Here is a 25030-nt window from a genome sequence, read left to right as displayed (position 1 = left end):
TCCCAGTGGAGAATAAGCACAGCAGATACTAGAGGAACTGGTGAGAGCCATGAAGTCTGCATAGGTTCCTGGGCCTTCTCCATCATTATGTCAAAATTGATGATACTGGAGAATTTGGTGGCTTGGCTACTATTGCATGCTTAATGTGCAGCATCCTCTTACCTTCCTAGAATGGGCCCAAGGTGCCAGCTTAGTCCAATCAAACAGCCACTCAAGGAGGAAGAAGTCACTTATGTGCTGCCACCTTCCTCATCTCCTACCCATGACTATCAGCACTACCACTAGAATCTCAGAGTCTGTGGATGGTGATTTTAACCATCTTGTGGTGTCCAGCCATGTTGTCCCATGGGAGTAGAATGTCTGTATAGTCACCAAGTGGAGTTATGACCCTTTAATCAATTTGTAATTATTAAGTATATGAAATTTAATAAATAAAACATTATAGACACAATAAAAGCACTTTCCTGCTGTCCTGGCCTCCCCATAATTCAGTTCTCCTCTTTCCCACCTCAGAGGTAATAGCTGTTCTGATATTGTAGAGTGTCTTTGCCTGGTATGTTACATACTTTAATACATATAACTAAATTTATTATAATATTTAGGACTATTCTTTGTGTTTTAAAAATGTACATGATCCATATCATACAATGAACATCCATTTGCAGCTGTTTAACCCAACATTATGTTTCCAAGATTTTTCCATTTCGATACATGTAATGTATTTTGTTTTTACTGCTGTAGTGTGTACCACTCTATAAATATACCACAGTTTATTTATCCATTCTCTTCTTGATGTGCTTTCAGAGTTCTCTGATTTTTTTCCTGCTTTTAGAAAGTATTATGTGATTAACTTCCTTGTATAAGACTTCAAATCCATAAGGAAGAGGTGCAAAGAATCCAGTTCAAAAAAAAGAAAAAAAGACAAAAGCTACACATAGGCAATACACGAAATGGAAACTTGAGTGGCCAAGATGCACTTGAAAGCATGTGCGACCTCGTTAACTATCACTAGCCAAAAGATTCTATTCTATATCCATCTGTGTGTTAGGAGATTTGAGTAGGTCGACACTCTTATGCACTACTGGTGAGAGTATAAATTGGTACAACCACTTTAGAAGGCAATTTGTTAGTATCCAGTGCAAACCCTATGACCTCCTTGGTCCCGTTTTAGGGAATGACTCTTCATGCTACTTCTCCTTTCTAGCATAAGACAAGACGCATTATTCATTCCATTTTCCCAGCAAACTAGGTGCCTGGCATGCCCAACTACATTTGTGACCAAAACAATGAGCAGGCAGTCTGAGAGGGTTCTCTGACAGTCTTGGGAGCAGCCAGAGAAGAGGGGTAGGTGAGAATCAGGCTGGCCTATCATCATTGCAGCAGCTGTAGCTGTTTCCATAGCTTTGCCAACCACACATGGGAAGGTGACAGCTGGGCGCACATTTCTGCGCTTGCACACAAAGGGCTGCATGGCTAAGGGTCCTGGACTCTCCAGGATCATATGACCACTTAATTGTCCACTGCATATGAGCATGGAGATAGGAAGAAGACTCTGGAAGCAGCAGTCTGCACTCAAAGATCCCCCACCCAACCAGGGAAGAGGTGAGCCTGAGTGGTTGGTCCTCACGGGGTGAGCCTGGAGCCAGGAAGGGCTCTGCCCCTCACTCCATGGAAGAAGCCAGACCTTAAGGACTATAGTTGTGCCCAAGAGTGACTGGGAACTACGTTCAGGTTGGTCCGTAAAGCAAGGGAGGCTCAAGAAGAGGAAGAGGTGGGGACACCTGAAGAGGGGAGACCTAGGGAAGGTGCCAGCGAGGAGTAGCAGGTTAAGGGCTTCAGTAACTGTAGAGAGGATCAGATGGACAGCTGCCCAATGCCAACACACTGGGCTAATCAAAGAAAAGATTAGTCTCAGAGGTGGTTTGGGACACTGGTAGAACAGCCAGTTTAGACAAGCCTCTAATGACTAATGTGAAACGGTAGGACCAGGACCAAAGATAGCAATAAATATCTGTCCTCCCTCTCTCCCTCTGAGAAAGCCTTTTCTTCATCCTTTTCTTTTTTAACTTTTCTTTCTTTTGACAGAAAAGAGATCCATTATTAAGCCAACCATCACTTCACAGATTATTTATCTGTACTAGTTAGAGGAAAAAACTTGTTGCCTATTTTATTTATGGAGAGAAAATTCTTTTTTTTTTTAAAAGTACATTCTATATAGTCACAACACATCCATAACATTGTATCCACTGAAAACATATAATTTTTATCATGGTCGAGTCATTCCTCTTCTAATAATGTTCATAAAGAGAGTAGGATATTTAAAGACATGGTAAGAAATAAATTAAGTAACAGGATAGCTTCAGTCATTTTTATAACAGTTTCATTGAGATATAATTCATAGACCATAAAATTCACCCTTTCAAAGTGTACAATTCAGCAGGTTTTAGTGTATTCACAGAGTTGTGCAAGCATCACTACTATCTAATTTTAGAACATTTTTACCACCCCAAAAAGAAATCCCAGACCCATTAGTAGTCACTCTCCATCTCCCTCCCTGCCCTCCAGCTTTGGACAACTCTTCATTTACTTCTGTATGGGTTTGCCTATTCTGGACATTTCATACGGATGGAATCATATAATATCTGGTTGTTTGTGACTGGCTTCTTTCACTTAGCATCATGTTTTCCAGCTTCATCCATGTTATAGCAGATTGCAGTACTTCGTCCCTTTTTATGACTGAATAATATTCCATTGATGGTCATACTACATTTTGTTTATCCGTTCACCAGTTGATGGACATTACTTTCAGTCTTTTTCAGCTAGAAGCAGATCTTGCCCAGATGACTCTGATTTCAGAGGGATACATCATGGCAAATATAAATCCATTTCTCCTTGCCTTGGGAGACCTTATTTAACTGATGCGGCCTAACTGCCTTTGTCACAAGCAGCCAAAAGAACTACTTTGACACTATTGTAACCCTCTTGAAATATATTTCCAAATATTTTCTTTTGGCGAGTTTTTTGAAACGCAAGTTACAAATATTTACTAGAAAGCATAGTCCTGCAAATAAGAATTGATCTCACTAAATATACAAATACGCACAGATTTAGAAGTGAAAATGCATGATAAAAATATTATTGCTGTTTGTGTTTGCCATGTCCAAGACCAAATAATATTTGTTACTTTGAATCACTACCATCCGTCTATTGTGATGTAATCCATTCTGTTCAAGGTCAGTCTCTATGCCTCCTGGATACCTTTGGAACTTGAGCTTCAAAAACACTTTATTGACTTTGCAAAACTTGAGTCAGGATTTCAATTTGGTCACTATTTCTTTTTCTTTGGGTTCATTGAATAAAGTTGACTTGCTCTGGGCCCAACAGCAAGAGTGGATGCCTCCAGTTTCAGCCAAGTGGTAGATTTGCTTTGCTCATCCGTGTGTCCTGCTGGTGTCTTACTCATACTCCTGTCACATTCGTACATCGTGGGATCCACCGTTGTCAGTGGACACTCATGCTGTGTTGGGAATCTTGGGAAGAAACCTTTAATCTCATTTTATCTCACTCTACAATTATACCAGAGTTTTTTGAAATGAATATTCAGCAAAAATATTAGTGAGAAAATTCCTGTCAAAAATACATTAATACTTTCCCATGAGACCCAAATTCGTCTCTTAATTATCAAAAGCAACCACCGTTTTTTTCAATATGCTTTATTGAAAAGCTTTCACTTTATCCCAGGATTCCTCAATATTTTAACTTATGTAGGTTCCAGAAAAAATCCGCATCTTCTTCAGGGCTCCAGCCGCTCATCACAGAGGAGCCCCTGAAGACAGAGTCAAGTGTTAGCTCAGAGGCATCTCACATCTGTGAGGCTGGCTGTCAGACACCCAGCTCTGAAGTTGTTGAGGATAAATAAAACAATCTGAGTTCTGAGCCCAACACTCATTATTCCTAGAATTAGTACCTTAGTAATCAACTGGTTCAATTTGAGCCAAATTTTGTTTTGATCTCTTCCATTTGGAATGCCGACAGTTGGCTAGAATTATGGGCTAATGGTGGCGTGGGGTTGACTTCGCAGGCCCACTGCATAGAGAGCAATATGTTGTCTTCTGTGGAAGGTGTGGCTGTGAATTAGCAACGGTGCATTTTACCATGGTAACATTCTCCCCTTTAATGCCCAAATCAAGTGCAATACAGGGCTTTCTCTGCTTTGGCGATCCTCTGCTTCTGTCTGTTCTGCATCTAGTTATTTATATAAGGGCAGGAAGGAAATAGAAGGAAATGTAGTTGACATTCAGTCATTCCTAGCAGCAATCCAGAATAGAATTATATGGAACCACTACAGAAATATATAATATACTAAGTACCTTGCTTTCACATCAATTTTTACTACTTTTGTTGCTTTAATCTAGATGTTTTCATGTTAAATTAGGACATTTGAGCCTAGGTTATTTCACTTTAGGACTCCAAGTAACTTATGAGTGGTACTGCTTCTCCAGATACGGAAATTAGTTAAAAGACAAGAGGTGCCATCCCCAATTAAGAAATAAGGTTATTTGTTTATCTCTTCCAGAAATCACTGGGATTTGGATCATACAATTTCAGAACTTCATTAGTGAGAAGCATGAAAAAAAAAATGGGGGATAATTTTCTATTTTTCTAGCATTCTCGAAAATCACTTCAAAGAGAAGTTAAGCAAAGGCAGCTCTCAGGGACTCTGGCCTAACATTTCTTCCCCACTGTTTTGAACTCCCCAGTGCTCCTCCCTGTCTGAGTAGCGAGTGAATGAGTATGTCCAAGCCTGTACAGACCATCCATCTCTTGGGCCCGTGGTATCCACAGCTCTGCCAGCACTGTCTTGGCCAGAGATGATACTGCCTCTGAACATCATGCTGCTGTGGACTAATTCCCCCTGTGAGCTTCACTTGTTCCCATCCACAACAATGCTGAACCGTCAACAGCATTCATGGAGAATCAGGCCAAGTTGTCAAACAAAGGTGTTTTCATTCCCTTTCTGAGATCTGTTAAGTGGATTTCTGTTTTGTTATATTTTAAAATAATTCATTTTCACCAGGAGTTGATACAATGCCTATTACTTGCCAGGAAAATCTGGAGGGGGAGGCGGGAGACAAGGGGATTGTCCCAACATGGCTCTTCACTCTAATGATCTGTTTCAAGGCATATTTTTTCCCACCCAACCCCCACTCACATCTCTACTTATATTGGCTGTTTAAAAGTACAGGAGGAATCAGGGCTTGTTTCCAACGCTACTTTAGCACAATTTGCAGTATGGCTTCATGCACATCATTTCAGATCTGTTACCTACCCTCCCTTTCCCCCTTAAGCCCCATTGTGAACTAATTCATACTGTGATCTATAAAGCAAGCAAGAGACTTTAAACTTTATAAAGTGATAAGAATTAAAATTTTGGATGATAAAAGTTATTACACATGAGTGAGTTTTTCTCTCCAAATCAAGGAAATAAATTAGGTTCCCTGCTTTGTAGCATATGTTATCCTCAGAATTGCCTTCATATAATTATAACTCTGTTTATTAAAAAGAATTATGTAACAATATGGTTGATTTATTCTGATGTGATTGGCTTAGTAACTTAATTGGACTAAGCAATATACCCAAGATAAAATTAATTTAATTAGCTGATTCATTTCAGGCTGCCTAGAACCCCTCATCACACTTTGATCTAATCTTCTGAAAAGGAGTGCAAGCAAACAAACGAAGTTCAAGAACAATTGGACACCTGTGTGGCATATTGATTAAGAGAGGAAGCAGAAAAACAGAGCACCTCCAGCCAGAAAGTTGAAAAATAATACTTTACCTCCTGCTCTTAACTCTTTTTTTCAAAGGACAGACTTTGTTAAAGACTCCTGTAGTTCTAGGGCCCTTTCTTCCTCAGTTACTAACATCTACTCCTGAGTTGCCTCTCCCTTTTCTACTGCCGTCTTGCAGGCATGGTCTCTAGCGGGTCAGGCCATTCCTGCTGTCAGGGCCCTAATGTGAAGACCTGAGCATGGGCTTGAGCCCAGCGTGGGCCGGTCTGCATGATTCTTTTCTGTAGATATAGAAAGCCATTGTGCAAACTTGTGCCATTTCACACAAGAGGATTTTAGTAAACAAATATAGATGGATGAGGGCAAAATTACCCCAGCAATTACAAAAGCAGTGTCAGTCTATACATCCAAATAATTCTAGGGTCAAGAACTACCTCTTCCCACCTTCCCACCTGCTTCTGGTTTTTTTTTTATTTTTTTTTGCTTCTCATTCTAATTAATCCTGTACAATGCCACTATATTTTATATATATGTGTGTGTGTGTGTGTGTGTATATATATGACTATGTGTATTTTTTTTGTTTCTTTACGTATACATACAGATCTTACCTCATTCTAGAAAAGGACTTGACACAGCTTCACTCCTGCTAGGTTAATCTTGCATCATGCCTTTGATCAAATGTCATTTCCCTACTTGAGGGCAGATGGCTTCTCATCAACTAATCTGCAGAGGAAAGTCACAGTTCTTGAAACTGGCATCCAAGTGCCTCTGTGACCTGCTCCCACCATGTTCCTCTGGCCTTGCTTAACGTGATCCCACTGTGGGGACCTTGTGTGGCAGGTCATTGCCATTTCCTCCGTTGGCCATTCCCTTCCTCCTCCTTTGTGCCCTCCACACCGTAGCTCATCTCATATTCTATGTCCAAAATAGTTCCTCACCACGTTTCATTGCTGTTTCCCACATGAAGCCTTTCCTAATCATTGCAGCCAGTAATTTTTTCTCCCTCTTCTGAGTGTGTGTGTGTGTGTGTGTGTGTGTGTATAAAATTTGGGTGTCAAATATGTCTGCTAGTGTCACTTACACAGGGGCTTTGGCCCTCCTTCTCTCCCCAGTTCCTCTTAGTACAGCAACCCAATATGGAATCTAAGATGGAATGTAAGATGGAATTCGATAATCACTTGTTGCATGAATGAAAGCACATTATTATTATTATTATTACTATTATTATTATTATTGTGATGGTGGTGGTGGTTGTGGTTATTATTGTTGTTATTTTGTTTTTATTATTGACACAGTGCTTTGTAGTTTCTGTCCCTTAGGCAATAAAACATTGTCCATGGAAATGGTAATTGCAATCTTATTCACCATCCTACATGGAATATGGACTTTAACCTATTGTTTTAAGAAGTTTCTCCTCTTAAAAAAAAGACCCTGCTTCCCAGGAGTTCATTAATTATTAGCACCTAGATGTCTTTCAGGGTTTGCTGACTCCAATTGTAACTGTCTAGTGAGTCTGTGAGTTGCAATCAGACAAGGTCTCTGAGGATGGTGTTATAGGTCTGTCCATCCCCAAAGAAGCTGATGAGAGACAGAATTCCCGGTTCACCCGATTCTGCCCCCTTTGATGCTGTAGCACGTGTGGCATGAGCAATAACGTATTTCCCACAAGCAGCGCTAACCGGGCAGAGCAAGCGGAGTGAATTCAGACAGTCCCCTCGGTTCGGACTCTTTGTTTCAGTGTAGTGGGATCAGAGTTGCACTGCACTGCATTGAACTTGGATACTCTGATTTCCTTTGTTGTAGGAACAAAACTGTAAAAGAGAGAAGAGAACAGAGGTGCTTCTATAATGAACATTGAAGTGATCAAGGAAATCTATACTGGACAAAAGACCCATTTATCAGTGCCATGAAAATCCTTTGAATAACCACAAAGTTTTTTTCTTAGTCTTTTATCCTTGTGGACCGAGGTAATAGGTATATCTCTAAAGGCTAGATAAAGATTTTTGCACACAATGAGGGGAAATGAAAATATGTTTTCCAAAATATAATGAGAAATAGTAATTACCATTTGGGAGTGAGTCCATTAAGTGTCATACGTTATTCCAAGTGTTTTCTTTTCATCATTTTATTTAATTATAAGAACAACCCCATGAGCTACATATCATTCCCATTTTACAGATGAAGAAAATGAGTTCTAGAAAGTAATGAAGTCAAATTTGGAGGCCCGACCTAATCCAAACTCTGCTTTCTTTCTTCTGCCCTGGACTATGTCTACATATGAGAATGAAGATGTTCTGTTTCATGAGACAATAGAGCAACTCCTTTTTGTTGATCACGAGGTTATTAACCACAAATTAAGCTGGCAATGTCTTTCAGAAGATGACATACTACGTAATGATTTAAAGAAGTGCTCCATTTATTAGTTGCCTGAAAATCATGTATTTTACAGATACTGATTAGGATACCAGAAATTTCAAGGGCTGGAGAGAGCATCCAGTTCTGACTAATCCAAACCCACTTCTCTTGACTTGAGAGAGAATGTCTCAGAGAGGCTGAGACGTTCCAGAGACAGAATGACTCTGAAATACATATTAAAATGTGTGGAGATTAGAGACATGGGAAAGTGAGAAATGAGGATACCATAATAGGATTTTTAGATCCATACCAGGATCTAAAACTTCCTACAAAAATCAGTCTCAACATTCAGGCCTTTTCTTATTCACAGGACTAACGACCTTTTAAGTCATAAAAACCAACATCTCCAAGTTCAGACATCCATTATCATGGATTTTCCAGAATAGCACCATATTTATGTTTAAACACAGCTTATTGCCGGACACAACCTCCTTTCCTGCCTGACCTCAAACTACTGACTTCACCAAGATTTTATTCTTGGCCTTCTTCTCACTTGGTAAAATCCTCTCTACCGCACCCCAGATCACCCACCCACTATCAAGACTTTAATTACCACTTACAAACTGATGACCTCTAAAGCTACATCTCTGACTTTGACCATTTTTCTGATTTCCATCTTTTTATTCTACATCTTTGTTAAGATGCTTCTGAGCTACCACAAACTCAGTTTATCCCACACACTGAATTCTCTGTCTCCTCTTATCCCTAAACACGCCTTGTTCACCATATTGCCTCCCTTTGTTAATGGTACCGTCAGCCATCCAAGCACCCAAATATAAATCCCTGGAATCATCCTGGGTGCATTTCTCCTTCACCCTACTTCCCCATCCCCATCAGCTGACCAAGTACTATTCATTCTACCTTTTCCAAATCTCCCACTGCTACTATCATCTCCCTCTAGCTTATTGCTGTCACCTTTCTAACTGGCGTTCACTCCCTCTATCCTACTGGAAGTATGTATTTACTTGTTAAGATTCAGCTCAAGCACACCGTCCTCCATAAAGCTTTTCTGGCTTGGCCATTTTTTCCTGTCTACCACCTACCACATTGAATACTTACTTTGCTTATCTCATTGCCTCTCCTTTACAGTACAGGCATGAGAGCCAAGACTGATCCCTCTTTATCTTTGTATTCCCAATGCTCAGAACATGATAGGTAGTTCAGCTTTTATTGAATTGAATATCCTCAAGCTGACTTCTGCTTCTCAGTAACTTCCATGCATTCTAGACCTACCCTTTACAACCACCCAAAATGTCTCCTTCTTCTTTTACTTGATATTTCTTCTGATATTTACAAACAGAATTCCTATTTTCCCTGAAATCTCTTTTCCTGATGTATAACTGCAAATTCTTCCACTATTCCTGACCATTCAGGACACTTCCAAATCCCAGTCAACATCTTCTGGAGACAACTCTTTTAGAATCAAGTATGAATGTCAAGATGTGGTCTGAGCTGCGTGGTACAGTAACCTCCTTTGATGGCCCAGTATGATCTGCTCCTATAATGCAGCCAGAAGTTCTGAGAGCTGTCTTAGATGTCGTATCCCCTTGTTGGCTTACTGTAGCTAGAAGACAATTAAACATACAGATATTTTTTCACATGAAATGACAGTTTCTGAAGAAAATTTTTTCAAATTTAAGTGTAAGACTTCACATTTCTCTCCATTAATTTCAACTCTTTCTATCTTGCCTTTCAAGATCTTTTTGATTCTTGGTTCTGTAATCCGACATATTAATAATCTCTCCTAACTTTGAGTTACCTGCAGATTTGATAAATGGTTTCCCTCTTGATTTATACAAAAATGAAATATGTAAATGTTCATTCAACCCCTGTGTAAAGTGATGTTCTCTCTAAATCTCTGTAACTTTCCATGCTTTCTTTCTAAGTTACCCCCACTTATCAAAATGGCCTTCTGTTTATCTTGATTTCTTTAAGTACCCTTATCACTGGATCATTCATACTAAAGAATCTCATAGAAATTTTTCAGTCAATAGAAGAATCATCTTTAAGGAAATCTCTCATTCAAATCAGTTCGTTATAGGCCATGTAGATATAGGGAATGAGAAAATTCTTAGGACATACAATATAGGTTACTTCGGTTAATTCACTTTTCTAAAGTTCTCAAAAAAAAGAGAAGAAAATGCCATGTAAGGTATGTGAAGGATTTGTGCAAGTCAAACAGGACAAGAGATGATTTAAGAGCAAGAAGTCACAGAAGCCACACAAAAAGGGGGAAATGTAGTCAATTTTAGAAGTTTATTTTGTACAATACCAAATATTTGTGATTTGCCTCAGAGTTAATCTGGAGGTTTTGGCTGTCAGTCAAATGTGCCATGACATGTATAATCAACAGCAAACCTCTACCCGTGGAGTAGGAAGAACAAGCAGTGGAACCAGGAAGAGCTGTATTGTTCAGAATTACGAAGGGCCAGTTATTAGGACTTCAGAATAAAAGGTCAAGGCTGCAAACTAGAATCAGAATACCAGCAGAAGGAACATTTAAAAGGCCCTAGGCTCAGAAAGAGATCAAAGAGATCATAGCACATGCTCATAAAGCCAAGGTGACAAGGCAGGAGAAGGGTGGCACCCGCATAGTGAAGTGAAGCTTTGAGGCACAGGAATCAGAAGGCAGGACCAACATACCTGAGAGAGCCTGAGGTTTCCCCTCATTTAGAAAGAAGTGTATAGCCTTGAGTCTGACATTGACAGATTTATAGAGGAGACCTTCTCCTGAAAAGAATCCAACTTTCACGGTTTAGCACAGTGTTCCAATTTTTTCTCCTGTCCTAACCGTGCAGATGCCCTTTAAAAGGTCCAATGGCACGTGACACTCTTCCAGTGCTGTACATGTGACAGCTCACCTGAGGAGCTTCCCAACCTCCTTCTCTTCTCTATTTTCCATGGGCCAACTTTCTCTACGGGACTCTAAAAACATTTTTGATTGTCTGAGATGATTATATCCCTAATCACTGAGCCCTCCTTCTGACACAGCGTGTGTGAGAACAGCAAACTTGGGAAGCAATGTACTCCCTAGTTTCTTATTTCCAATTTGACATACTCTGGATTTAAACCAAGATGTCTGGGAGCAATCAGCCAGTTCCTTAACCTGCTTTGCCACGTTAGTCACATTTTTCTTATTTTTGTTTCCTCTTAATTCACATACCCATCCACACCTGCCCACTCGTAGCGGCCTACGCAGACATCGTTTTCAGATTTTGGCAGAGGTGCCTACTCGCAGATCATAGGTTGAGGCAATGTATAACTCAAGAGAACAGAGAGAAATAGCTAGAAACAACTGTAAAACTTTTTAGGGAAAAAAAAAGGAGCTACTGTTTCAAAAGGAAGTGACTTTTAGGAATTGTGAAGCTGGACTTGTTAAGGCCATGCTGCCACCTCCTCCTTGTGATAGTCTGATGGCCCTGCTCACTCTGAACCAAAATGCTGATCTTGGCTGCTGGGTCTCCAGCCCTGTCCTTGGGCGCTAAGCCTCAGTCCTCTCCAAGGGTTGACCTCTCTGGTTTCTAACAGATCTATATGCAAGTTTGCTTAAATCTTTAATCTTTAGTGTCCATAGACTTCTAAAGACTCAGCTGGTATCTATGGGAGAACTTGGAAACAACACCCCCAACCAAGTGCAGACAGTGATGAGTATTTTTAGCCCACAGTTTCATCACTCCTGACTTGTACCTTAAGTTGCCAAAGGCCTGGGGAGACTATGCCAAAAAGCAGACCATTTGCCACAGTGCTCTCCTCTAGAGGATTTATTTAACATTTGTGTTTCCTTGGTCGTCGTTTCATCAGCTCCTGGATTAGAGCTGGCAAGAGCAGGTACTCAGTGAAAGTGCACTGCTTAAATTTAACCGAGCCTCTTCCTAAATCCAATCAGTTTAGTTTTAATGATTTTTTTTCAACAAGAACAGAGCAATACTGAACCCACAGTCATTTATCTATTCAACAAATATTCCACAGCCTCCTATTATGAGCACATAGAGCATGTCCTATGCAGGGTGAACAAACGAAAAGTGGTTCCTGCTCTTAAAAAGCAAGTAGTATCATGGCAGAGGCAGAAACGGAATAATGAAAATAAATACTTAAATACTGTTAAATGTTTATGGAAGCTCTGAAGGAGAAGAACAGGCACTCTAAGACAAATGAAAAGGGACAATTTATATTGGTAGTCAAAGGAGACCTCTCTAAGGAAGTGATGTCTAAGGTGAGGCTCAAAGGATGATGATAAAGAGCAGAGGAAAGAGCATTCCAGAGAGAGAAAAGAACATATGTGAAGCCTCCAAGATGGTGTTACAGATATCAGCTGCTGTGTAACAAACCACCCCAAGCTTAATGGCATAAAACAACAACCAATTTATTGTGCTCATGGGTCCTGTGGGTCAGGAATCTGGATACGCTGCAGCCAGGATAGCTTATCTCTGCTCCACGAAGTATGGGGCATCAGCTGGGAAGACTCACAGTATCTGGGTAACTTGGATGGCTAGGGGCTAAAATCAGCTGGAGTTATTATGATTTCACTCCCATGTCTGGCTCTTGCGCTAGCGTGACTCAAAAGCTAGGCTCAGCTGGGGCCAAGAACCCAAGCATCTACAAATGGCCTGTCCAGTGGCTTGGTCTTCCTCATAGCATGGTGCCTCAGGGTAGTCATATTTCTTACGTAGTGGCTCAGGGCCTCAAGAGTGAACAACAGATGATGCTTAGCCTTTTATAACCTGGCCTCAGAAGTGTTATGGGCTGAACTAGGTCCCCCAAAATTCATGTGTTGAAGTCCTATCTTCCAGTACCTCAGATTGTGACTGCATTTGGAGATAGGGCTTTTAAGGAGGTAATTAAGGTAAAATGAGATCATATGGGTGGGCCCTTCCAATATGACTGGTGTCCTTATAAGAGGAAATTAGGGCACAGACAACACAGACCAAGGGACGACCATGTGAGGACACAGTGAGAAGGCAGCTGTCTACAAACCAAGGAGAGAGGCCTCAGAAGAAACCAACCCTGCCAGCACCTTGAGCTAGGACTTCCAGGCTCCAGAATGGTAAGAAAATAAATTTCTGTTAGTTAAGCCACCTGGTCTGTGGTATTTGTTACAGCAGCCCTAGCAAACTAATACATCACATAACATCACTTCTCGATGTACTCTGTTGGTCAGAGTAGTCACAAACCCACCCAGATTCAAGCAGGGGAGATATGGACCCCACTTCTTCATGACAGGAGTATCAAAAGGAATGGGGCCATGTTTTAAAACTGCAACATGTTGGAAGGAGCTTGGCAGTTTAAGGAACTAAGGCCATTGTGGCTGAGATGTGGTGGGCAAGGCATCACGTAGGAAGAGAGAATGTCAGAAGGTAGGCAGGGATCAACTACCTGAGGACTTTTTAGCCATGGCAAAGAATTCAGATTGTGCTCTAAGCACAGCAGGAAGAATTTAGGAGGTTAATCGGGAGACTGATGTTTTGATTTATATTTTAAAAAGCAGCTGTGGGGAAGGGGACAGCGAGAAGCAGAGGGACTGATTATGATGCTAACTGAGCAGTTCAGGTGAACAAAACTATTGGCTTGGACAAGGTAGTGGCCATGAAGATAGAGAGTGATAGATGGGTACAAAACAGAATTTGAACATAAAATTGACAAGACTTGATGAAGAATTGAATGTGGGCATGGAGGGAACTGAAGGGAAGAAGGAGCACTACCAGCTTTCTGGCTTGAGAAACTAATGGTGTCATTCACTGGGGTGGGAAAAAACAAGGATATACAGATTGGGGCAGGAGGAGGAATGTAAATCTGAAGCTTTATTTTGGATACGTAAAGCATCTTTTGAACTTTCTTCAAATGGAGTTTAGCAAATCTCCCCTAAAACAATAATCCAGAAATGATTAAGAGTCCCCCTAATTATTATTTACATTTCTCTCATCTAACGCAAGCAGAGTAGAAAAACTATCTGGACCTATCAAAGACAAATGCCAAGAAGGTCACCTCCAACTTCCAAGGCCTCTACTTGCCTCCTCTTCCTCCAGTTGAAGGTGGACTCCAAGTATGCAAGTATGTACTAAAAACTGTGCTTTCAATTAAAAAATAATAATAAAAGATTAGACTTGTTTGAGTATCAATCTCACTTTATAAAAGAAGAACTATCGTTTCTTTTAAGGGGCAAATAAATCCAATTAGTCAAGGAAAATAATTGGAATAATATTAGAACTCTGTATACATCTAGAAAAGAATAGAACTCTAAGCAAAATTCAATATCAATCTCATTTTTTTATTATTTTTTTATTTTTTGGTGAGGAAGATCAGCCCTCAGCTAACATCCACGCCAATCCTCCTCTTTTTGCTGAGTAAGACCAGCCTTGAGCTAACATTTATCGCCAATCCTCCTCCTTTTTTCCCCTTTTTCTCCCCAAAGCCCCAGTAGATAGTTGTATGTCATAGTTGCACATCTTGCTAGTTGCTGTATGTGGGATGCCGCCTCAGCATGGCCAGACAAGCGGGGCGTCGGTGTGTGCCCGGGATCCGAACCTGGGCCGCCAGTAGTGGAGCACGGGCACTTAACAGCTAAGCCATGGGGCCGGCCCCTAATCTCATTTTTTTAAAGAGAAAATAACATTTTGTTTTTAAGAACAACAGGCATAATGTGTTTGCTGGTGAAATATTTAGCAAAACGCAAGGAGTGTTCTGAACATCAGGAGAAAAATGGACCCATATACAGTAATCTATGGCTTTCTCTGAAAAGCAGATAATCTTGTATAATAATTGGACCAAGATGTATAAAAATAAGTAAAGTGCTGGGGCTGGCCTGGTGGCGCAAGCGGTTAAGTGCGGGCGCTCTGCTGCGGCGGCCTGGGGTTTGCCGGTTCAGGATCCCGGGCACACACCGACGCAGCACTTGTCAAGCCATGCTGTGGCGGCGTCCCATATAAAGTGGATGAAGATGAGCATGGATGTTAGCCCAGGGCCAGTCTTCCTCAGGAAAAAAACAAAAAAAGAAGAGGATTGGCAGATGTTAGCTCAGGGCTGATCTTCCTCACACACACACAAAAAAAGTAAAGTTCTGATCTGTTTACCCTAGAAAATTAATTAGATTCATAAGATACCTTAATAACTACCAGGAAATAGCTTAAACCCTTTAACAAAACTTTGTGTCTACATGATTCCCAAGTTTAGACTGAAAAATGAAAACAGAAGTCATTAAAATGTTTTATAAAGCCACATCTGGATTTTTTACCGATTTTTCCCATTTTAATCTATAATTTTGGCTTTATTATGCATAGCTTGATGCCTAGATAATGGCAAACATTTTTATCAGAGAATAAGTGTATCTACGTTGTTGTTCTGGCAGTATTTTCATATAGGAATGTTTTATTTACACTCAACATTTATAAGCATTACTTGTGCCTTAAAGTAGAATGTGTTTCAGGTAAAAGTCTTCTGTTTGACTTCCGGTAGATTAAGCACCCTCTTATTAAAAATAATAATAGCTAATATTTATTGAGATCTTTCCATATGTTAAGTATTATGCTAAATAATTGAAATGACTTTCTTTTTAATCCAAATACTATAAGATATGTGTTATTTTTGTAATCAGAAGATTGAAAACTCAGTTTTAGAGATTGTATTAGTTGGCTAGGGCTGCTGTAAGAAAATACCACAGACTGGGTGGCTTAAACAACAGAAATTTATTTTCTCACTGTTCTGGATGCTGGAAGTCCAAGATCAAGGTGTGAGTAGGGTTGGTTTCTGGTGAGACCTTTCTTCCTGGCTTGCAAATGGCCACCTTCTCACTGTGTCCTCAATGGCCTCTCGTCGGGGCTTGCAGAGAGAGAGCTCTGGTGTCTCTTCCTCTTCTTCTAAGGACACCAGTCCTATCAGATTAGGGCCTTACTCTTATGACCTCATTTAATCTTAGTTACCTCTTTAAAGGCCTTATCTCCAAATACAGTCACATCAGGGGTTAGAGCATCAACATATGAATTTTGGGGGAACACAGTGCCATCCATAACAGAGATATTAAGAAACTTACCCAAGGTCCCTTACCCAAGAAGTATGGGAGCCAGACAGCCTGACTCTAGAGCTCTGAGCCTCCAACTACTATATAATTTTCAGTCACTTAGCCTTACATAGTAACTTCTATCTCTGTCTTCCGGAAACTTTGGCAGGGTACAGAAAACTTAGGAGTAAGTACAGTCAGCAGAAATTTATTTAGGTCAAATAACATGAAAACATGTCTCGTATACTCAACCAATAAAATCTGTGGTACTGTGTTGGAAATATTCTTTGTGTATGTATTCCTTTTTCATTTTTTCAAATTGATACAAATTAAGCAACTTACTTCAGTATGGATTGGATATTTTTAATCTGTAGAAATCCTGAGGAAAGTATAGCAGTAATAATAATAGTCCATTTCAGTAACACAATGTCTACATCTTGGTTAATAATCTAGGGGGAAATATATCAACATTATGTTAATTAAACTGCAAGTTGGCCGTACCTTGGGAGATGTTATGAATGGCACTGAGAAGAAAAAGTCAATATGCAAATAGTTAGAATATCAAGATGTAGTCAGGAAATTGTAGCACAGATGAGACAAACTCATACATCCATGGTAGAAGAATGTAAATGGAATAATGTGAATGACAGTAAATCCTAGAAGCAGGTATACTAGAACAATGATAATACTTCTTACCTGTGCGCTGGAAAATTCTTTACACACAGTGGATTCTTCAAGGCAGGAAAATAAAAAAACACAGAGACTGTCAGAGAAAGCCACTTATCATTGAATCTGAAAAATACAATTCATTATCAGAAGACTATTTTGAAATACCAAGAACAACTATATACATCGTTTGGTGGAAAAAACGTGGAATAAACTCAAGAATAGAAAACAGTGTGCCTGTAATGCCAAATATTTGCCAAATACTGTGTAACATAAGCCTATAACATCCTTTTGCCCCAATCTTGAATTAAAACAATCTGTGAAAAAAAGTTTGTGTTCATGAACTTTACCTAAAACAAGGAGACACAATTTTGCATCTGTAGATGAATGATTTGCTTTCAAAATAATCAACAAGCATTAACTGAATCAGACACTCGTATCGTATAAGAAATCATAGCTTTGTGAATTCATCTCCTTTCTCCATCCTCCCCGACAGACCTCATATCTATCCCAGATTGGGACACTAGTAAAATATGATAAAATCTGAGTTCGGAGGATGGGTAAATATGTGAGTTTGTCTTAGCTGTTTGGGGATGCAGAGTCCATTTAACACAAAGCATCAGATGAAAAATTTGAAAATCAGCTACTTAGTAAATATTTATATTGCATTACCTCAAATACCTGCTCATTTAAAAAGTTGCAGAGGTTTAAAGTAGTAGGATAAAATATTTCAATAATTAACTGGCCTCTCAACTCTTGTGTAAATGGAATAGACATAATCCATGTTTATATTGCAGACTACATTTTCAAAGCAAATACAAATTGTATTTTAATCATACTATGTCTTAGCTCATTTTTTTCACTGCTCACGTTTGTTAACACAAAAAATAGTGAGTCGTCCATAATGTGGAATGCCAGAAAAAGGGAGGGCACAGTAATAGTAGCGGCAATCATAGCAATGCTGTTGCTGGTGCAGCCTCTTCTGTTCGTGAATTGATTTTCAACTATGTGTCATCCGATTGTGTTATGAGTGCCGAGTTCCAAAGAGAGCATATAGCATAATGCCTGCTGCATAATAAGCACTCTGTGGCTATTTGTTTAATTAATCAATTATAATATTCCTCTTCTTAAGCCACTAACAGACTAATTTGGACAAGAAACACACACACACAATTATCAGTAGCGGAGTTTTGCCATTTCACCGAATCACTTTAGCACTGAAGCAGTCATGTATTATGTGCTTTCCCCAGTGAGGCTATGCTTTTCTTAAAGATAGAAATAACAATAAATGGTTTGAGGGAAAACATGGTTGGGATGAAAGGAACAGGCATCCAATAGTAAACAGTGATCTGCTGAGCTCTGCCCCACAGAGCCATGGACAATGCCACTTGCAACGTTTGCAAGAACACACACGCACGCAACCAGCCCATTGGACAGCAGTGGTTTGGTAAAGTTAGGTTTGCCATGAGTTCATTACTTGCTGCAGCCTGGTCACATACCGCAAACTCAAGACATGGAAGAAGACAGAGTCCTGGTAAATGTGATGCCTTACTCCTAAAGTTGATACAATGTTCTACTTACCTAAAGTTGTTCCTGATAAAAGTATTCATAAACCGTGAAGCCCTTGAATGGTTTAGGAGTAATGGGTGAAATCATCCAGGGGCTCAAGGAGTGTAAATACTAGCCAGTGATAGAGAAGAACATCTAAGGCAAGAGGAGAGGCCTTGGGATCTGTCCGTGCTCCTTCATGATGTGACAGCTATGAGGCTTGGGCGAGTGGTCTGGTTTCTGTTAGTCTTATGTACCACCTTGGAACAAGGGGAATAATGATAGTCAACCTGGAATGGTACTGTGAAAATTAAACCAAGGGCCAACGACCTGCCAAAGCAGAGGCCTGGAAAATGTTAGTTTCCCTTTATGATGTAAAACATAAGGGCCTTTTAGATGCCTACCCTAGGAAAGGGCCAGGTTCAGTGTTTTCCATGGAGATACAGCTAGAAAAAGCAAAATACTAAGAAAAATGAAGGCTGCACCCCTAACAGTTGGCTTAACGTGAAAACCTCACTTGGAGAAGGGACGCCTTACGGCTTACTATTGAAAACGAGATTTTAGGGACAGGTTTGAGCGAAATGGGTTAGTTTCTCTTCAAATGCTAGGTTTTCTGCTAAGTACACTTAACTATAGTTTTTCTATGCATTTTTCAGTACTTACAATGTTTAATGAATTGTTTTTTCATTGCTCCATTCTGGAACTAGATCCTCTGCCACTGTCAATGGTTGCTTTTCAAGACTTCATTACAGCTACTTGGATTGAGGCTTTGAGCCTTGAGAAACACAGTTCATTCGTTTATTTATGTTGTTTGGCTATGCTCTAATGTGAGAGCCTACAGTGAATCTCCTCAATGTTGTTCTGAGAAAGAAAATACCTTGTCTCAAGTAGTTCTTGTCTCTAGTTGCCCTGGTGATAGATAGGAAACAATGTGGAGCTTAACCTTTTCATTTCTGTTCACCCAGAAACAAGTGGTTGAGGACACGGGAGGCAAGAGACAATAGCTGAAAAAGCACTCTCTGCCACTTTTTTCCCTTTATTTTATTTTGTTCCCTCCTCCCCATGTCATTTATGGTTTGGGCATCTACTGATGAAGAGACAGCTTCCGGTGAAAAATCTAAACTGGGATCCCATTGATGTGGGGTTTCATACCATTCTTTCATTTCTTTTTACTCCCCCACCCCCACCCCGTGCCACTCTTAACTGTGTTCTGCATATGCCAAGCAGTTGGAGAGTCTACAGAACCTCAAAGGAAGGTGGAAGGGAACTCATGTTTTTGAGCAACTATCAAATTCTAGGCATTTTATTTACTTTGTTTTATTCTTACAAGATCAGCTAAAATTCCTTGAGCCAGAGATCACAGCTTGGCCATCCGTCAGCAGATCCTGTCAGCACCACCTTCTAAAAGAATCCACAATATAACCTCTCCACAACACCTCCACGTACTAGTGTAGTCTAGGCCTTCTTCATTGCTCTACTTGCCCATTACAGTGTCTCCTCACTATTGGAATGATCGCTCCTCCTGATGCCCCCTACAGTCTGTACTCAACACTGCAGCCCTAGTGATGCTCCAGCAAGTCAGATGGTAGGGCTCAGAGGGTCAGAGCCTCTACTCTGCTCATGATGGCTTCCCATCTATCTGGTCGCTCAGAGGAGAAGCTGGCCTGGACACCTACCTGTGCTTACTGGATGAGTCTCCACACTGCCTACAAATCCCACCATGGTCTGACCTGCTCCACCTCCCTGCTCTCATCTCCAACACTTTTCTGTTCCAACCACACATGCCTCCTTGATGTTCCTGCCCCCAAGCCCAGCTTGCTTCCACATCAGGGCCTTTGTACTCTCTGTTTTCTGGGCCTAGAATTATCTTTTCTCCAAACATCTTCAAAACTTACTTCCTCACTTCCTGCGAGTGCTCAAATAAGACTTATCAAGGATGCCTTCTTTGACCACCTCATATAAACAGCAGTTCTCAATTACTCTCCATCCCCTCACGCTGCTGTCTTCTTCTTTACTACACTTATCATCTTTGGGACATATTTGTTTGTTGACGTCCTGTCTGCTTCCAGTAGTATATAAATTTCGTGCGAGAGGCACTAACAGATGAGATTGAGTCTCTGAGAGAAATTGACTGATTTACCCACAGTGTAAGTGGAGCAGCTGGACTACAACCTCCAGTGTGGCTGTCTCTGCAGCCTCTGCTCTCTCTGCTAAATCAAGCAGCTGACTTTGAAGCAAAAACAGCCATATTCTATCCATTGCTGTTGTGGGTCTGCACATTCAGTAAAGACAGCATACTCCAAGTGCACTGCACTTTCACATCTACCCGCTGCGTCTAAATCCTGCAAACTTAAAGGCATTATCCACTTGCTGACTAGGTTACTCAGCCTGGGCAAGTTTAAGCCTTTGTCAGTCTTAGGTTTTCAGCAGACAGAAGAAAGGCAAGAGAGCAAGACTGAGCCTAACAAGGGATTCCTTAACTCCCATAGTTTGTGTCACCTCTCTAGCTCTTCAACATGCTCTTTTTTATTAGCTTTCTTCTGTACACATCATATCTCTCCCATTGCAACTTAAAAACACAGTCTAATGCATCTTTTGAAATAAAGTAATCTTTCTGCCTGCAGTATTACAGTAAAGCCCTACTTCCAAATTCCTCCAGTACATTCCCTGTACTGTTCCCAGGAGAGTCTTTATAAAAACATGACTCTTTATAAAAACATGAATCTTATTTTACTCCATTTTTAAAAAGAACAACTGCTATAACATGCAATCATGATTCCTTGACCTAGCATACTAGCATACAAGACCCTTTCTAATTGAATTTGTGTGCACCTCTTAGCCCTCTGCTCAGGCTTCCCCGGTCTGGCAACTTTTAATTTTACAATACAGAAGTATTTAATAATGCCCCGCACGCGTCATTCAGTTTCTCATTTAAACACTTTTTTCTACTCCAGACGCTCTAAAATATGACCATCTTTGCCCAATTTCTGTCTGTTGTACATTTCTGATTGTCATTAATATCTGGCATCTATTGAGAACCTACTGTGTGTCAGACGTCCTTTGAGGTGCTTTATATCATGCTCACAACAGCCCTACTCACAAGCATTTGTATCCGTGTTTTACAGATAAAGGGATTGAAGTTTAGAGCCCAAGCTCCCGTGACTAGACAATGGGAGAGCAGAGATCTGAGCCACTTTTTCAGCACAGCGCCAGCACGTAGAATCTTCCCACTGTGCTGGATGTCACGCATCTGCCCCTATACTTATATCTCTTCCCCAGAGCTGCAAGCCCTTCATTGGCAGAGCCTTTTCTTTCTCTTTGTAGCTACAGTGCCTCACTGACCTGGGTCATCAGTTCTGCAGTTACATAAATAGGGTTAATTGTGAAAAAGACCAGACTGGGAATTATGTCTGCACACCAACAGTCTTGGACCAGTCAGCCCTCACTCTTCTCCAGGCGGCCTTGCCCTTCACCACCCACTCAGAGCTAAGAAACGCCCGCACTTCACGCGAGTTTGTTCATTCAGTTTATGATGACTGCAGGTCTGTGAACACAGCCGTCCATGAACACATGTTTTGTTATGGTCTGTCGAGGAGGAAGTTTGCAGGCGCTTATTTTCTATTAGTGAGGATTTTGGTTTATGTTTGAAGGTGGAGTTCTCTAACATTCATTGCTTGTGTTCTTTATACAATCAGTAGGAGACCTGCTTTGCATTGTCCTTCCTGTGGTGGAAATGACCTGTGTGGATTTAACCATACTGCTTTTCTTATTTAGAAAAATTTTTTATTACAGTAATAATGTATGTTTCATGTAATCTCAAAAAAAGTCTAAAGGTATGTTTTTTGTACTGGACTGGATGATTTGAAAGTTCATATGGAAAAATAAATGCAAGAATTCTCAAGAATATAAGAGAGAGAAAGAATAATGAGGTGGGACAGGTAGTACCCGATATTGGAATTTACTTTAAAACTAAAGTAATAAAAAAAATGTTATTTGCAAAAGAAAAAGCAAATAGAGCAGTGGAATTGAATCAAATCAAGAAACCTATATAAGTAAATGTGGGAAGTTACTGTATGATAATGAGAATATTTCCATTCCATGAGAAATAGAGAGTTTATTTAATAAGTAATATTGGCATTATTTGGCTATCAAAACAAAAACAGTAATTTGAATTTTAGTAATTTGAATTTTAATAATGTTTTTAAACATTGAGTTTTAAATGAAGAAAGTAAGGAAGTAATAACACTATACTTTTATAAATTTATATTTTTTGACTTGTTACAACACATGTTAACTTTGTAATTTAAAAGTATAGAATTTATTTTAAAATCAATACATACATATTACGTATTGTATGTTATATATTCCTACCATTAAAATAATTCAGAACTTTTAAAAGTAAATACTGAAAGATTCCTTCCTTTCCCCAGTACCCTCAGTTTATAGTTTCTCCTTCCTGATATTTTTTGTGCATTTACATATACACATGCACACAGAAATATATTTTTTTACCTTAATGGAGATGACACGATATTATTTTGCAAATTCTGTGTTGGTTTATTTTTTTTTACATTAAACAGAATTGTGGACAACCTTCACAAATCTTATTTTTACCAAAGGCTGCACAATATTCCGTTATATGATTCTACTTCACTTTATTTAAATAATTCTTTATTGATAAGGGTCTAGTCATTGTATTAATATATTTTTTAAAGTCAAATCATGCAGAAGGATCAAAAATGAAAAATCAGGCCGTCTCCTACTATATTTCCAATATTCTTCGTCAGGAATAAACGCATAAAAGTTTCTGTGTTGTAGTTCTCTTGGAGTTACCATTACAGCTTAAATTATATTTTCCTCTTTTTTGCTTGTTTGTTTCAACTTTAGAGGGTAGCTATTGACTTCCTAATATGGAAACTCTACAATCTAATGAGTTTATACTATCTCCCATCTCCTCTACTTCCCTACATCTGCTGTTCTGTGACTATGATTATGTATTCCATGTTTAGTCTATAGGGTAATGCAAAGCTTTTAACCCAAATTTAAGAGGCATTAATGAGATTATGCTCTTATAAATATTTACCACAGAACCAAGTTATGCTATTGGATTTAGAGAGAAAGAAATATAATGTTTAGACACTCATCTCCAGCCACTCAAAGGACGATGCCCCAAGCAGGAAGGTCTAATGATTTCCCTTTTCATTTCCTTTGAGTTTTCTTCTCTTCTGGTAAGTCATTTCAGCTGCTACTCTTGTGGCTCATGCTGTACTCTTTTTTAATTATTTCTTTTTTGTTTGGTCTGCTGGAGGGCCTTATTGAGTAATGCTTTTGGAGAGCTTGTGAGGGTGATAGACTTTCTCAGAAGTTGTATGAGTTTTTTTTTTTTTTTTTTGGAGTTATAAGTGATTTAATGGGGATAGAGCAGGGAAGATTCACTTGATCCCCCCAAAATCCCTCTTCAATGAGCCCTGAGCAGCTAGAAAACTAGCTCAGCCAGTGAGACTTTCAGCCTCATTCAGAGGCTCAGCAGCCATCCAGAGTGAGTATGAGAGACATCTTTTTAGAGGGTGCATAACCTTTTAGAGGGAGGGGTTATGACTAAGGCTGACAGCATGCTAACTGTAAGCGAGATGCATGAGCAGAGTGGGAGAGGGGATTCAGCATCCAGTGGACGGCTCCTCAAGGGTTTGGTTGTGGACCACGTTACTTCTGCTTGGTCTTCTGCTGAGCTGGCTCTGGAATGACTGAAAGTGTTACATAAAATAATAGTTAAATGGAATTCTAAATTCATAGTCGTTATCCCAGTGAGTTTTTTGGGCAGTCTTTGTTCCTTTGAGTTTTAGTGTCCAGTCTCCTGATGGAAAATCTGCTGTTAATCTGATTCTCCTTCCATTATAACTGACCTATTTTTTTCATCTCTCTAGAAATTTTTTAAATTGCCTTTCCAGAAATTTCAACAGAGCATGTTTAAGTATAGATCTTTTTTCCATCTACCTCGCCTAGCCTCTATGAGACTTTCAGTATGAAGGATCTTATGTTTCTTCAGTCTGGAATATTTTTATTCTGTTATTTATTTTATTATTCCCCCTCTTTCCTATCTGTTCTCTTCTCTTGGAACTTCTTTTAGTAAGCTATTGAGTATCTTGGACCCATTCTCTCTATTTTTAAACTTTCTGTTTTATTTCTTGTGTCTTTTTTGTTTGCTTGGGGTTATTGGAAATTTCTTTGCTTGAGCTTCCAAATCAGTAACTTGGTTTTTAACTCTATTATAATATGTGGTGGTCCATGGAATTATTTTTATTTCAGCAATTATATTTTAATTTCCAAAAATTCTTTCTTGTTTGGTAGATGCAATAGCCTCTCTAATTTTCCTAAGGATAGTATTTAGAATTTTTAGTGTCATTTTGGATCCATTTTGTTTCCTCATATTTCTGTTGATCTTCTGCTGTCTGTTCATGTTTGTGAATTGTATCAGTTGACCTGAGATGCCATGGCATCAGTGTTGTTAAAAGTTCTTCACTTGATTCTCATGTGGGGTAAAGACCTAGGAGTGTCTCTGCTGGGTAATAGGGTAGGTGTATGATTATATACATGCTCTTTCATCTTGTTTTCTTTCATT

General features: G+C 39.6%; 1 protein-coding gene across 2 annotated transcripts in view; it reads left to right on the top strand.

Annotated features, from left to right (window-relative positions):
• The window catches only part of NXPH2 (neurexophilin 2), a 111228-nt gene that overhangs the window by 42271 nt on the left and 43927 nt on the right, over positions 1-25030 (top strand). The window contains exons 1-2 of one of the 2 annotated variants that reach the window (XM_058548896.1): positions 8541-13251; positions 14170-14255. The exons of the other annotated variant lie outside the window; for it this stretch is intronic. Coding sequence (XP_058404879.1) covers positions 14250-14255 — 6 coding nt within the window. The 5' untranslated portion in view covers positions 8541-13251; positions 14170-14249. Of the gene's footprint in view, positions 1-8540; positions 13252-14169; positions 14256-25030 lie in introns of those variants that run through there. 2 annotated transcript variants of the gene reach the window in all.

Source organism: Diceros bicornis, chromosome 10 (genome assembly GCF_020826845.1).
Source record: "Diceros bicornis minor isolate mBicDic1 chromosome 10, mDicBic1.mat.cur, whole genome shotgun sequence".
NCBI lineage: Eukaryota > Metazoa > Chordata > Mammalia > Perissodactyla > Rhinocerotidae > Diceros > Diceros bicornis.
The sequence above is the reverse complement of the archived record's forward strand: the minus strand, read 5'-3'. Positions and strand labels throughout refer to the sequence as shown.